This window comes from Typopeltis vanoorti, chromosome 1, assembly GCF_054136105.1.
Source record: "Typopeltis vanoorti isolate ZY-2024b chromosome 1, IOZ_Tvanoo_1.0, whole genome shotgun sequence".
NCBI lineage: Eukaryota > Metazoa > Arthropoda > Arachnida > Uropygi > Thelyphonidae > Typopeltis > Typopeltis vanoorti.
In genome coordinates this window covers 147,238,394-147,251,867 of record NC_143549.1, presented here as the reverse complement: position 1 = coordinate 147,251,867, position 13,474 = coordinate 147,238,394, and the positions used below count along the sequence as shown (strand labels likewise).

Below are 13,474 nucleotides of genomic sequence, written 5' to 3'. Positions count from 1 at the left end.
CTTCATTTTCTTGTTTATTTTTATTTTTAAGGTCTAAACCAGCAAATGGTTTTCGAATAATGCACATTTTATTTTTTTCAGAACTGTCTGGTTGGTTGCATTGTCCTCTTCCCGAGCCAGTGTAGAGCATTTATTTTCAGCTCTAAAAATCATTAAATCAGATTTGAGACCATAAGTGAAAGAGTACTTGTTCTTTAGAACAAACTACTATATATAATTAATTAGAAACTTCAGTTTTTAAGGGAATTGAAGTTAATTTTCATATTATTACCACACCTCCAAGGAGTCCAAAGACTCATCGAGGGTGGGCACTAACTCTACGACTGTCTCCACCATTCAATCCACCAACGAACTGCAGCTACCAACGGCATCTACCGCCCATCACTGCCACCACTAGTATTTTCACAGACAATCACAAACATCCATGCCTGTGACGGGATTCGAACCCGCAGCCTTTTGGCTGGAGAGCGGATACGCTAACCACTCGGCCAACCAGGCTGGCTTTTTGATATGAAAGATATAAGTGTTTTTTCTCTATAATGTAATAAGTTGTTTTTGGTACATAATTCATTCATTTTTGTTCATTAAACTAAAGGTCAAATTAACTGTGTATTTTTACACTATAATGTAAACATCATATCAACAGTTCAGAGCTAAATTAGGATTTTCATAAATTAAAGGAGCCAGAGGTGAAGCTGCAATATTTTCTTCTATCTCCACAGTCCAGTCTTTGACTTCTTGTTTCATTCAGTATTCTTTCCAAGTAATTTTTTCCCATATCTAGTATATCTTTAGTTTTCATTTCACCTTATCATCTCTGAGTTCTTTTACAGTGCTCTTTCCTCCATTTCTAAGTTTCTTTGGTGATAGCTTCTCCAGCACATTTTGCCACTTACCTGATACTTATCTATGTTCTTCAAAGTTTTCCCACAACTATTTAGCTACTTTTGCACGTTGCTTGGGGTTCTTACATTTTTCTCTGTATTCTCTCAGCATAGGGTGATTTATTTGCTAGGCACTTTCAATATGTTTTCTTCTTTTCCACGACTTCCTCTTTGTCTTCCTGAGTCTCCCGTGGAGTTTTGATTTTCTTAACCTTGTAGACAACTTTTCCATATGCTTCTCTGGCTGAATTAGTGTTGTGTTCAGATTTTGTCAGTGAGTCACCAAGGTTTGATTCTTATCCTGAAGCTCTTATTTTTTCTTGGATAATATTTTTATATTTCAGTCTACAGTTTACCTCTGAAAGCAGCTCTGCTGATTATTTTTAAAACTTTCGTACGCAGTTTTCTTTTCACTATGATATTCAGTTTTATCCTGTTTAACATTTGATGATGATCACTTCCTATTTGAAATCTCTCATGTCCACTTTTGTTTTAACGTGAAGTTCCTATCAATAGAAGTATAGTCATTATGACTTTCCTGAGGTTTTCTCTCCATGTGAATTTGTGTGCATCTTTTTTTTTTATTTTTTTTTTAAGTAGTACTAATAATAAGTAGTCCATGTCCTGACAGAAATTCAGCAGATGCTTACCTTTTTATCAGTTTTCACCTTTCCTCCTTTTTCCTGAAGCATATTTCTATATGTATGATATTAATTTCCTGTTATGATCTCCAACAAGAACCAACTTTTCCTTTTTCTCTGTGTCTGGCTTCTATCTCTAATGACTTGAAAAATTCATCAACTTTTTCAAGGCTTAAATAGTGCCATTGTGGAATTTCCCATTTTGATGTTTGTTCCCATTACTCTGCTTGATATTACCTACTATTTGAGAACCTTATCCTCATGTTTAGTGTTGAATGCTATAGTGTCAAATACTATAACCATTTATTTCTTCCCTGATCATTATTGTCTGAATATAACATCTTGTAATGGTTATTTAGAAGAATCTGTGTTTTGTGTTCTTTGTTTTGGTAACACCATTGATATTATTTTAAAGGTACAAGTGGTATAACTGTAAACAGCAAATTACACAATAACCACAGTAATTAACTTTAATGAAAGTACAGATATTTCTTACTGAAAATAACAGTACATCATCACTGTGTAGAAATGAGCAAATCAACGAACAGGAATGCAAGGTACATATAACAGTCTTTGTTGTTTAACATCATTTATGTCCACCTGGTACTTCTACTCCTTTTTCTGTGAGTTCTGCTTCTCTTCCATTGATGCCTTTTGTATGTTGATTGTCTCAATCTTGAATTCTGCTGATGGTGATTTAGAATTTGTTCCAGTAGACTAACTTTTACTGTCTTCCCCCCACGAGTTCCAAAGACGACGCCTGTCGAAATGACTTGCACCCTGTTACTCCCACCCCTGACTTTTCCCCTTGAATCCTTCCTCTTCCCCAAAAAATAATTTCTATCCTCAGATCCTTTCCCCCCCTTCCCAAATGCTCTCTACCCATCCTTAATAATAATAATATTATACATATAAAAAAAACTCGGGTGGTTTCAGATAATTCCCCCGCATTACTTCCCCCCCCCCTCCTTTAACAGCTTAACAGCAGATGAAGGCACATCGGCAGAATAAGGAGACAGAAGACAACATCCAAAAAGGTATGTCCAAATTTTTCCTCCTATATCATTCTTCATATAATATAACACTTCAGTAATGCCCAAGTTTTGGATAAAGAGCCAATGACTGTAAAAAAGGGGGCACTCCTAAATGAAAGTAAGCTATATTAATAGTTTATTTTAGAGGAGTAACATGGGAATTTTCCCAGAAATAATACCTATATTTACTGTTTTGCCCTGACTAAAACTGGGCCTTGTTTAATTGGGTGATGACCAGTTGGCATGAAATTCCATTATTTTGTATTTTGGTTTAAGCCAATAAGAATATAATCACACTCAATTCGTTCAGCATTCAGGTAGATACGTAATGATGGCATACACCATGGGGAAGTTGAGGATTGGACATTAGGTGAGAATCCTTGGGGTTGGTTGTCCACATTTCTTAAAAGACTATGTGGAGATCTTGTCCCAGTTATTTGGTTTTGATTCTTTAGTGATCCCATTTTTGTTTTTATATTCAAGTGAAATAAATGTTTTTAATGATTCAACAAATATTATAACAACTTTTTTTGCACTGTAATAGTTAACAAAACAAAACTTATCTCCCCCCCCCATATTTCTTCTGTTAGGCAAAAGTCTTCACCTCTGCTTACCTTTTTCATTGGAGATTTTACTGATTTGATCTTGAAACCCTTTTGTACTAATATTTTTGTTTTTGGTTTTACTTCATAATGAAGGATTTCATTCAACTTAAATATTTTGGGTTCTAATTAAATTTCACTAAAATATATTTTTACCCAAAAGTATGAGTAGTTATTAAAAGTGTGTTGTATAACACTCATAACTTAAATGTTAATTATAGTGGTTGTTTCAGTGGGCTGTTTGATTAATGCACAAGAGTTTCTTTTATTACTGTTCTGAATACTAATTTAAGCTTTTAATACTAACTCCCTTTTTTTGACAGCTCTTTGTACTTGTTCATTGAAAGTTGCTTGACTAGTTCAGTGAGAGTTCTGTTCATATTATCCATTATTATACTGCCAAGAGGAAATAACAGTTCTGAAAAACTTGAGCTCTTGAGTTTTTGTTCATATTATTGTCACATGCAAAAGTTTACAGAATCTATAGCAAACTAATGCTGTGCACATGTGCATACATTAAGAGAGAAGGAATTTCTTGATGTTCTTAAGGAAGGCTGATCCAGAGGTAGTTGGATAGAATAAAAAAGCAGCTGGAGATGGTTTGGTGGATTAGTAGGAGAACTTTGTTTTGTTTTTTTTTGGCTCCTACCCATGAAAGGTTTATTTGTAAACCTATAGCACCTTCATGTCGTCAGTGGGATAATGATTTTTTTTTCAAATTTTATTGATTTTATATATATATATATATATATATATATATATATATATATATATAATTTTTTTAAATTATTTATTCATTTTTTACATAGTCTGGAAAGCCTACTAAACATGGAACTTTTTCAAGCTACTTCATGTCTCTAGTAAGCAGGCAGGGGTCTTATTCTGGATGATGAAATTCACCTCTCACCTAACCTTTCAGTAATCGGGAAAGTGATGGAAAATAACTGTTTATTACTTTGACTTTTCATTTCACTTGATTTATTGTCATATTACTCATATGATATTGTATTATATTTAAAAGAAGTATAGATCAAATGTATAAAATAACGAGTAACATATTTATTATGGTTGTTAAATAGTTTCATTAATTCTTAAAAGTTTAATCATCATATATAATTTGTATGATGCAATATTTATTTTATTAAAATTATAAATTCAGACTGTTCATAAATTCGAATTTGTGAACAGTCTTGAACTGTTAGTGGAAAACAGGACTCATACATAAAGCACACAAAATGGCAAAAATACAAACATTCTCAGGAATTTTGTCTTGAGAATTCCTGTGTCAGAATCCCCCCTCCCCTTCACACACACACACACACACACACACGCTCAGCAAACATAATACACTAGCTTCATAGCCTTACTTGCTTCACTTGTAATTACACACAACAGCAGCCTTATCCCCCTCCCCCCTGCATACTTCTCAAATATCAGAGTGACTCTTATCACACTGCCCAACTTCACATCATCAGTAATCAACTTTTTTTTTCCAGAGGCCCAAGAATAAATAGACCTCTCCTTGTCTATCTATTATCACACCTTTTTCATGCACTGTTAAATCACTCTCTACTCATTATTATAATTACATAAACACAGGTATACTACAGTAAAAAATATGTTGTTTATTAAACTAATTTCATCTTATGTATCGTAAGACATCATCATCAGTGTAAGTGAAGAACAACAGTTGCGAAATTTGAAAACAAATGAATAGTGAAACGTGTTTAAAGTAGACTCCATCTAAACATGCAGTCATGTATTGGTTAGGATAAAATACTGTTGGGATAGTGTATAATAAAATTAATACCATTGAGGATAAAAATTTCCTAAGTTTTAGGGAATGAAAGGCAGTCATTATAATTAAGATGTGACCAATGCAGTAAGGCTTCAGCACTTTCTTCCTATTTGACCATAAATAAGACAAGTTGCAAGAACATGGAACTTGGAACTTAGATTTATCTATTTATAAATATAAGCATCCATTTAAGAAAAGTGCTGAAACCTTACTTCATTGGTTGAACCTTAATCATAATAAATGACTGTCTTTCTATTCCTGAAGTTTGGGAAATTATCTTCAACAGTATTAATTATTTTTATTGTACACCTATCCCAATAGTATTTTATTATTGTTATTATTATTATTATTATGTGACCTCCAGGGAGGGGGGGATCCAAAGACTCATTGAGGGAGAGTGTGCCAACAGTATCGAACGATTGATCCCCTTCCAACTACTAACGTTGCTCAAACTTACTTAGCCATTAGTAGCAAAGGCTCTACCAATCGACCAACCTACCTTTGCTGGCTGTGTCTGCATGTTTAGATGGATTCTGTTGTAACACGTGCATGTCACTGTTCTTTTATTTTCAGATTTCAGCATTGTCGTTCTTCACTTACGCTGATGTCTTGCAGTATATAATATGAAATATTTGTCTAATAAATAATATATTTTTTACTGTGGTATATGTGTTGTTTGTATAATTATGGAAGCTAAATAAATTCCATTATAGAAAAGACCTCTGTTGTGTAGGTACTTTCTTATCCAGCCTACCAGTTATTTATCTTTGTACAATTACCTTAATATGTATTGTAACTTACTGTGTGGCGTTCTGTCAAATGCTGTTGCTAAAACTCAAGACAGCTGGGATTTATGTATTATAAACTGTCACGACAACAAGATTTCTTTTACAGTTTTCCCTCCCAATTCTGAATTTTAGTTCTAACTTGTTTTCCACAACTTTAACTATTCCTTCATATATACAAACTGATTTTTAATGTATTTGCCTCTGTTTTGGTTTCACTTTTATGTAATGGTGAAAGCTTGCATGATTTCCACCCTTCTAGGATTTGTAGGAACTGTCAACTCTCTTGCACATTCTTATAAAACATGGTGATATTACCACATGTGCAAACATCTTTGTAAAGTGATTGGTGGTTATTTTTTATTTTATCTTTATATTTTCTCAGTTTGGTTGGCCAAGTTTCTAGCATATTTGCTCTCTACCCAACATGGAACTTTAGGTGGGAGATGAATTACATTGTTTGCTTGGTGGGAGAGCACTGTCCTGCTTATGGGATGCCTGAAATGGCTTGTACAAGTTCCCTGATTGATCTTTGTTCCACGGTTTCCAAATTATATAAACAGTAAACAAACAAACGAAATTATTATTATTTATTATTATTATTTTTTTTTTGCACGAATGTACTATATATTAATAGCCTTTTGTAGATGGGAGCGACATTAAATAAATAATATTATTCTAACACCATGTTCCAACATAAAAATGTGCACAAATTCACATGGAGAGAAGAGGCTAGGAATAAGAAAAGTCTCATTGACTATGTTATGGTTGATAGTGATGTTTTCTCCCTGGTGCAGGACACCAGAGTGTACAGAGGATTTGAAATTGGAAGTGATCACTATTTAGTCTTGAGCAGGATAAAATTGAATTTCATATTGAAAAGAATAACATGTAAGAAAGTTTTAAAGCGAATAAAAGTTGAGCAGCTCTCAAATGTGAACTGTAGACTAAAATACAGAAAGATTATTGAAAAGTAAATGAAAGACTTTTTAAGAACAGGAATCAAACCTTGGAGATTCAGTGGCAAACTCTGAAGAAAACATTGATTGATTCTGCCAGAGAGGCATGTGGTGAGGTTGTGTGCAAGGATAAAAAAATCAGAACTCCCTGGTGGACACAGGAAGTTAAAGAGGCAGTGAAGGAAAAGAAGAAAGCATATCAAAAGTTCCTGGCAAATAAGTCAGCTTTTACTCTTACAGAATACAGAGACAAATGTAAGAAGCTAAACAGTGTGTAAAACTAGCTAAACAAAAGTCATGGGAGGGCTTTGGCAAGAATATAGAAAATAAATATCAAGAAGGTGGCAAAATATATTCTGGAGATTGTTGAAGAAGCTTAGGAATGGAGGAAAGAGTGCCGTAAAAGGAGTTAGAGATGATAAAGGTGACATGAAAACAGGAGAAAAAGATATCCTTGAAGTATGGAGTAATTACTTTGAAAAACTGCTAAATGAAACAAGCAGTGATGACAGCACAGTGGTAAAAGACACTGACCAGGCATGCAGTCAGGAATACATATCCATACTTGAAGTAGAAAAAGCCATCAAAGGCTTGAAATGTGGAAAGGCAGCAGGAGTAGATGATATTCGACCAGAAATGCTGAAGTATGGTGGTATAAAAGTCTTACAGTGGCTGCACTGCATAGTTCAGAAAGCTTGGACAGAGGGACGAATTCCCGATGATTGGAGTAGAGCTCTCATAGTACCCATATATAAAAAGAGAAATAAAACTGAATGTGAGAATTACAGAGGTATTTCCCTACTGAGTGTTCCTGGCAAGATCTATGCAAATATAGATCTTGCCAGGAATTGGTGAAGAACAAGCTGGATTCAGGCCAAACAGAGGCTGTCAGGATCAGATCTTCACTTTAAGACAAATAGTCGAGAAAGCATGGGAATATAACAAAGATCTGTATTTAAGTTTTGTCGATTTGGAAAAGGCATATGACAAAGTGCCAAGAGAGAAGCTATTCAATATGCTGCAGTTATATGGTGTCAATGGGGCATTATATCAAGCAATACTTAGTCTTTATTTGAGTTGTAAGTCAGCAGTTAGAATTGAAGGAAGTACAGGAAGATGGTTTAATGTTAAATCTGGTGTGAGACAAGGATGTACATTATCCCCTTTGTTATTCATTATCTATATGGATCACATTATGAAGGAAAGTGGTATTAAACCTGATATCAAAATTGGAGATGTTAATGTCAGCTCTTTGCTTTATGCAGATGATATTATACTTCTAAATAAATCCGCTGCAAGATTCTCTGACTAAATTCAATTGCTGTTGTAATAGATATGGTATGAAGGTCAGCAATAAAAAGACAAAGACAATGAAAATAGGCAGACTCATTGAAAATGTCAACTGTGTTGTGAATGGAGAACCTGTGGAACAAGTAAAACATTTCAGCTACTTAGGCACAATTTTTACGGAAGATGGTAAATTAAATATAGAAATAGACAACAGAATCAGCAAAGCTGGTATGGTGGGAAGTCAATTGAATAAATTCATATGGAATAAGAGAGAAATTAGTCGGAACACTAAATTAGCTGTATACAAGACAGTGTTCAAACCAGTTTTAACTTATGGATCTGAGAGCTGGGTCAGAAGTAAAACACTTGACCAAAGACTAGAGACCGCAGATGTGAGAGTCCTGAGAAAGATTAGAGACGTGAACAGATGGCATCAATGGCAATATCATATTAAAAACGAGGATATTAGGAAAGAACTTGACATTGTCAGCATCCAGGAATGCGTTAGCAGAGCTAATCTCAGGTGGTATGGTCACTTAAATAGAATGGGAGAGGAAAGATTAGCAAAACAAGTGTTCTCTGCCAGGTTGGCAGGAAAACGACCCAGAGGAAGACCAAGATATAGGTGGATTGATACGATACAAAGTGCCTTAGACGATAGAAATATAAGATATGATAATGTTGCAGTCTTGACAAGTAACAGACTGATTTGGAGGAAAATTGTAGATAGGAAGTTAGTAATGATGTAATTTTTTCATGTAGTACTGTCATATCCTGTACACCCCTTGAGGGTACATGGCAGGAATTTGATGATGATGATGATATTATTCTGTAGAATTTCTCTATGGTCAGGTTTGCTGTAACTAATCTTATTATATGATGCTTTTTTACCAGTCTTCACATAGTCTAGCTTTCTTTTTGCACTATCATCCATCTGTTCATTCCTACTAATTAATATTTTCTCCTCTATATTACTATATCTTTTGTGTGTGTGTATATGTGTGTGGCTTTTATTTTCAAAGTTAGATATGCCTATTTTTTATTTATTTATTTTTTGTTTGTATATAAATACAAATGAATTACACCATATAAATTTTAGCTCTAACAAAAATTTTTCAATCTTTTTCAGAACAATTTTGTTGTTGGTGTAGGAAGTGGCTCTACAGCAGTTTATGCAGTAAAGCATTTAGGTAAGTTGACAAGTTTTGTTTTTTATAATTTTAGGATGTTTAAAGTAAATCTTAAAAGGTGTTCTACTTTTCAATTCCTTGTTGTTTAAGAAAAATTGAAAAAGTACACGTATTTATTTGCTTTCTGATGTGTGTGTACACACGCACACACACATTTAAACAAAAGAGTAACCAAGTTTAAGTTGTATATATTTGTTATCTGAAGTAAATGAGACCAAAGCTGAAAGGTGAAACCTTCAATACTTTTTCATGGAAATTGTGCATTTTAATCCCTGATTCTTATTAAATATATTGGAAATTGTAATTCACTAATTTAATTGCAAAACATGTCTCTGGCACTAGCTAGAAAAACTTTTCTGTACCTTTTTTTTTTCTGGTCAGTTTCAGAGTTAATTGATCTTTGGCACAAGCAAATAGGATATCTATTTGCTTGTGCCAAAGATCAATTTCTTGTCTTTGGCACAAGGATATCTTCTCCAGACAAAACTCATATTTTTAATCATTTGTTCAACAGACTGCTTGTAGAATACACATGAACACATGCAAATAAATACTACGTTAGCCCCCCTTTATCTGTGGTCAATCCCAGTCTGAAAATATTAAATGAAAAATTCCAGAAATAATTTATAATTACATCGGCAAAGTGGATATTAGATCCAACATTATTTCAGAGATGAATGTTTGTAGAAACTATGAAAGTTTCGTAAGTTGATCTGAAAGCTTATGAGAATACAATCCTCCACATCCCCGAGTCACCTTAGCTTGCACTATTTGACTGAAGTAGCTAAGGCAACTCAGGGATTGTAGTCTTGTAAGCTTTCAGGTCAATTTACGAAACATTCATAGCTTCTATAAACATTTGGCTTAATAGTGGAGATTTTGCCTATGTAATTTTACATTGTCAAAATGAAGCTGGCTCTTTCTTTTAGTAATAGACAATTCATAAGTTTTAAATTGCACACCATTCTGAGTAGTTCTTGGTCATCAGATCAACTGTCGTGGTATCGCAGTGCTTGTGTTCAAGTAAGCATTATTTTACTTAATAATGGCCTCAAAGCTCAAGAGTAGTGATGCTGGCAATTCAGATATGTTAAAGAGAAGCTGTAAAGTGCTTCCTTTTAAGTGAAAAAGGCGAAAGTTCTCAACTTCATAAAATAATAAATAAATACTAGAAATAACGATATTTTTTATTGCTAATTTTCATGCCCAATTTGTTACAGCTGTTATTCAGTTTAGTTAGGAATCCTGCTGGAGACTTGAACAGGATGAGTTTAGGAGTACAACATCATCTGCATAAAACAGAGAGTATCAGGCTTAATGCCACTTTCTTTTGTAATGTGATCCTTATAGATAATGTGCATCCTTGTCTTATGCCTGATTATACATCAAACCATCTTCCTGTATTTCTTTCAATTCATATCAAACCATCACCCTGTATTTCTTCCATTTCTAACTGCTGACTTACAACTTCCCTGTATAATGTTCCATATAATTGTAGTGTTTTGAAAAGCTTTTCCCTCGTCATCTTGTCATATGCCTTGTCATACTCCCATGATTTCTCAATTATTTGTCATAAAGTGAAAATCTAATCTTGGTTTCCTCTATTTGGCCTGAATCCAGCTTGTTCTTCTCCCAGCTTCTCTTTTCCAATTTTTCTCAACTGTGCTTACCTGAAAAACTTAGTAGAGAAATTCCTCTGTAATTCTCACATACAGCTTTACTCCATATTTTATAGATGAGTACTGTGAGAGCTCTACTCCAATCCTCTAGAGTTTGACTTGACCAGGTCCTCTGAATCGTTCATGCAGTGTAGCCACTGGAAAATTTTATACTTCCATATTTGACAATTATTGGTCGAATATCATTTACTCCACTTGCCTTTACACATTTCAAATTTTTGATGGCTTTTTCTACCTCAAGTGTTGATATGTGCTCCTGTTTTCATTTCTCTTAAAATTTTTCTACTACAGTTCTCTCACTGCTTGTCATTTTAAGTCTTTCAAAATAATTACTCTAGATATCTAGGACATTCTTATCTTTAGTTTTTGTGCTACCTGTATCATCTTTGATTCCTTTTACGTTACTCTTTCATTTGTTTCTAAGCATTTTCAGTAGCCTCCAGAATGTTTTGCAACCATCTTGATAATTACGATAATTACCTTCTATATTCTTACTGAAGTCTTCCCATGACTTTTGTTTAGCTGTTTTCACACATAGCTTAGCCCTTACATTTGTCTTTGTATTCTTTTAGGGCATCTGCCAACTTATTTACTAGGAACTTTTGGCATGCTTTTTCTTTTCCAGGACTGCATCTTTAACTTTCTGTGTCCACCATGGCATTTTCATTTTTTTTATCCTTGCAGACAACTTCACCACATGCTTTCCTAGCTGACTCAATCAATGTCTTCTTCAGAGTTTGCCAATGAGAATCCAAGGATTTGGTTCTTGTTTTCGAAGCATTTCATTCGTCAATAATGTTTGTATAGTTTGGTCTATAATGCACCTGCAAAAGCTGCTCAACTTTAATTCTTTTTAATACTGCTCTTTTCAGTGTAATATTCAGTTTTATCCTACTTAAAACTAAATGATGGTCACTTAAAATTTCAAATCCTCTGTATTGTCTTATATCCTGAACCAGCATGAATGGTCCCACAGAAGGTTCTACTAAGGTAGAAGTGGAGGAATATTTTGAGGCTTCAGAGAAAGCAACTGACACAATGAAAAATGAAAAGTTGGTCATTGTCGGGAATCTAAATAGCAGAGTAGGAAATGATTGTCAGACATACAAAAATATTTTGAGAAGAAAAGAGCAAAGCTAATAATAATGACAAATACCTCTTGGATTTCTGCTTAGGACATGGACTGGTTATTACTAACACCATGTTCAAACATAAAAATGTGCACAAATTTACATGGAGAGAAGAATCAAGGAATAAGAAAAGTCTCATTGACTATGTTATTGGCGATGGTGATGTTTTCCCACTGGTGCAGGACACCAGAGTGTACAGAGAATTTTAAATTGGAAGTGATTAAGTCTTGAGCAGGATAAAATTGAATTTCATGTTGAAAAGAAGAACATGTAAGAAAGTTTTAAAGCGAATAAAAGTTGAGCAGCTCTCAGATGTGAACTGTAGACTAAAATACACAAAGATTATTGAAGAAAAAACGAGTTTGAGAACAGGAACCAGACCTTGAAGATTCAATGGCAAGCCCCGAAGAAAACATTGATTGATTCTGCCAGAGAGGCATGTGGTGAAGTTGTCTGCAAGGATAGAAAAATCAGAACTCCATGGTGGACACAGGAAGTTAAAGAGGCAGTGAAGGAAAAGAAGAAAGCATATCAAGTTCTTGGCAAATAAGTCAGCTTGTGCTCTTAGAGAATACAGCTATAAATGTAAGAAAGCTAAACACTATGGAAAACTAGCTAAACAAAAGTCATGGGAAGACTTTGGTAAGAACATAGAAAATAAATATCAATAAAGTGGCAAGATATTCTGGAGGTTGTTGAAGAAGCTCAGAAATGGAGGAAAGAGTGCTGTAAAAGGAATTAGGTATGATAAAGGTGGCATGAAAACTGGAGAAAAAGATATCCTTGAAGTATGGAGTAATTACTTTGAAAATATGCTAAATGAAACAATCAGTGACAGCATAGTAGTAAAAAAACATTGACCACACATGCAATCAGGAATACATATCCATACTTGAAGTAAAAAAAGCCATCAAAAACCTGAAATGTGGAAAGGCAGCTGTAGTAGATGATATTTGACCAGAAATGTTCAAGTATGGAGGTATAAGTCTTATAGTGGCTGCACTGCAAGTTCAAAAGGCCTGGACAGAGGGGCAAATTCCTGATGATTGGAGTAGAGCTCTCATAGTACCCATATATAAAAAGGGAAATAAAACTGAATGAGAGAATTACAGAGGTATTTCCGTACTTAGTGTTCCTGGTAAGATTTATACCAGTATTCTTGAGAAACGGTTGAGGATGGATTGTGGAAGAGAAGCTTGATGAAGAACAAGCTGGATTCAGGCCAAATAGAGGCTGTCAGGATCAGATTTCCACTTTACAACAAATAGTTGAGAAATCATGGGAATATATTAAGATCTGTATTTAAGTTTTGTAGATCGGGAAAAAGCATATGACAAGGTGTCAAGAGAGAGAAGCTGTTCAAAACACTAGAGTTGTATGGTGTCATTGGGACATAATGTCGAGCGATACGTAATCTTTGTTTGAATTGTAAGTCAGTGACAGCAGTTAGAATTGAAGAAAGTACAGGAAGATGGTTTAATG

The 13,474-nt window shown here is 34.3% G+C and overlaps 1 protein-coding gene across 1 annotated transcript in view; it reads left to right on the top strand.

The window, feature by feature from the left end:
* Window positions 1-13,474, top strand: part of Rpi (Ribose-5-phosphate isomerase) — a 118,115-nt gene that overhangs the window by 23,734 nt on the left and 80,907 nt on the right. Inside the window, exon 2 of the mRNA XM_090394462.1 lies at window positions 9,123-9,183. Within this exon, the coding sequence (XP_090250588.1) occupies window positions 9,123-9,183 (61 nt within the window). The remainder of the gene's footprint in view (window positions 1-9,122; window positions 9,184-13,474) is intronic.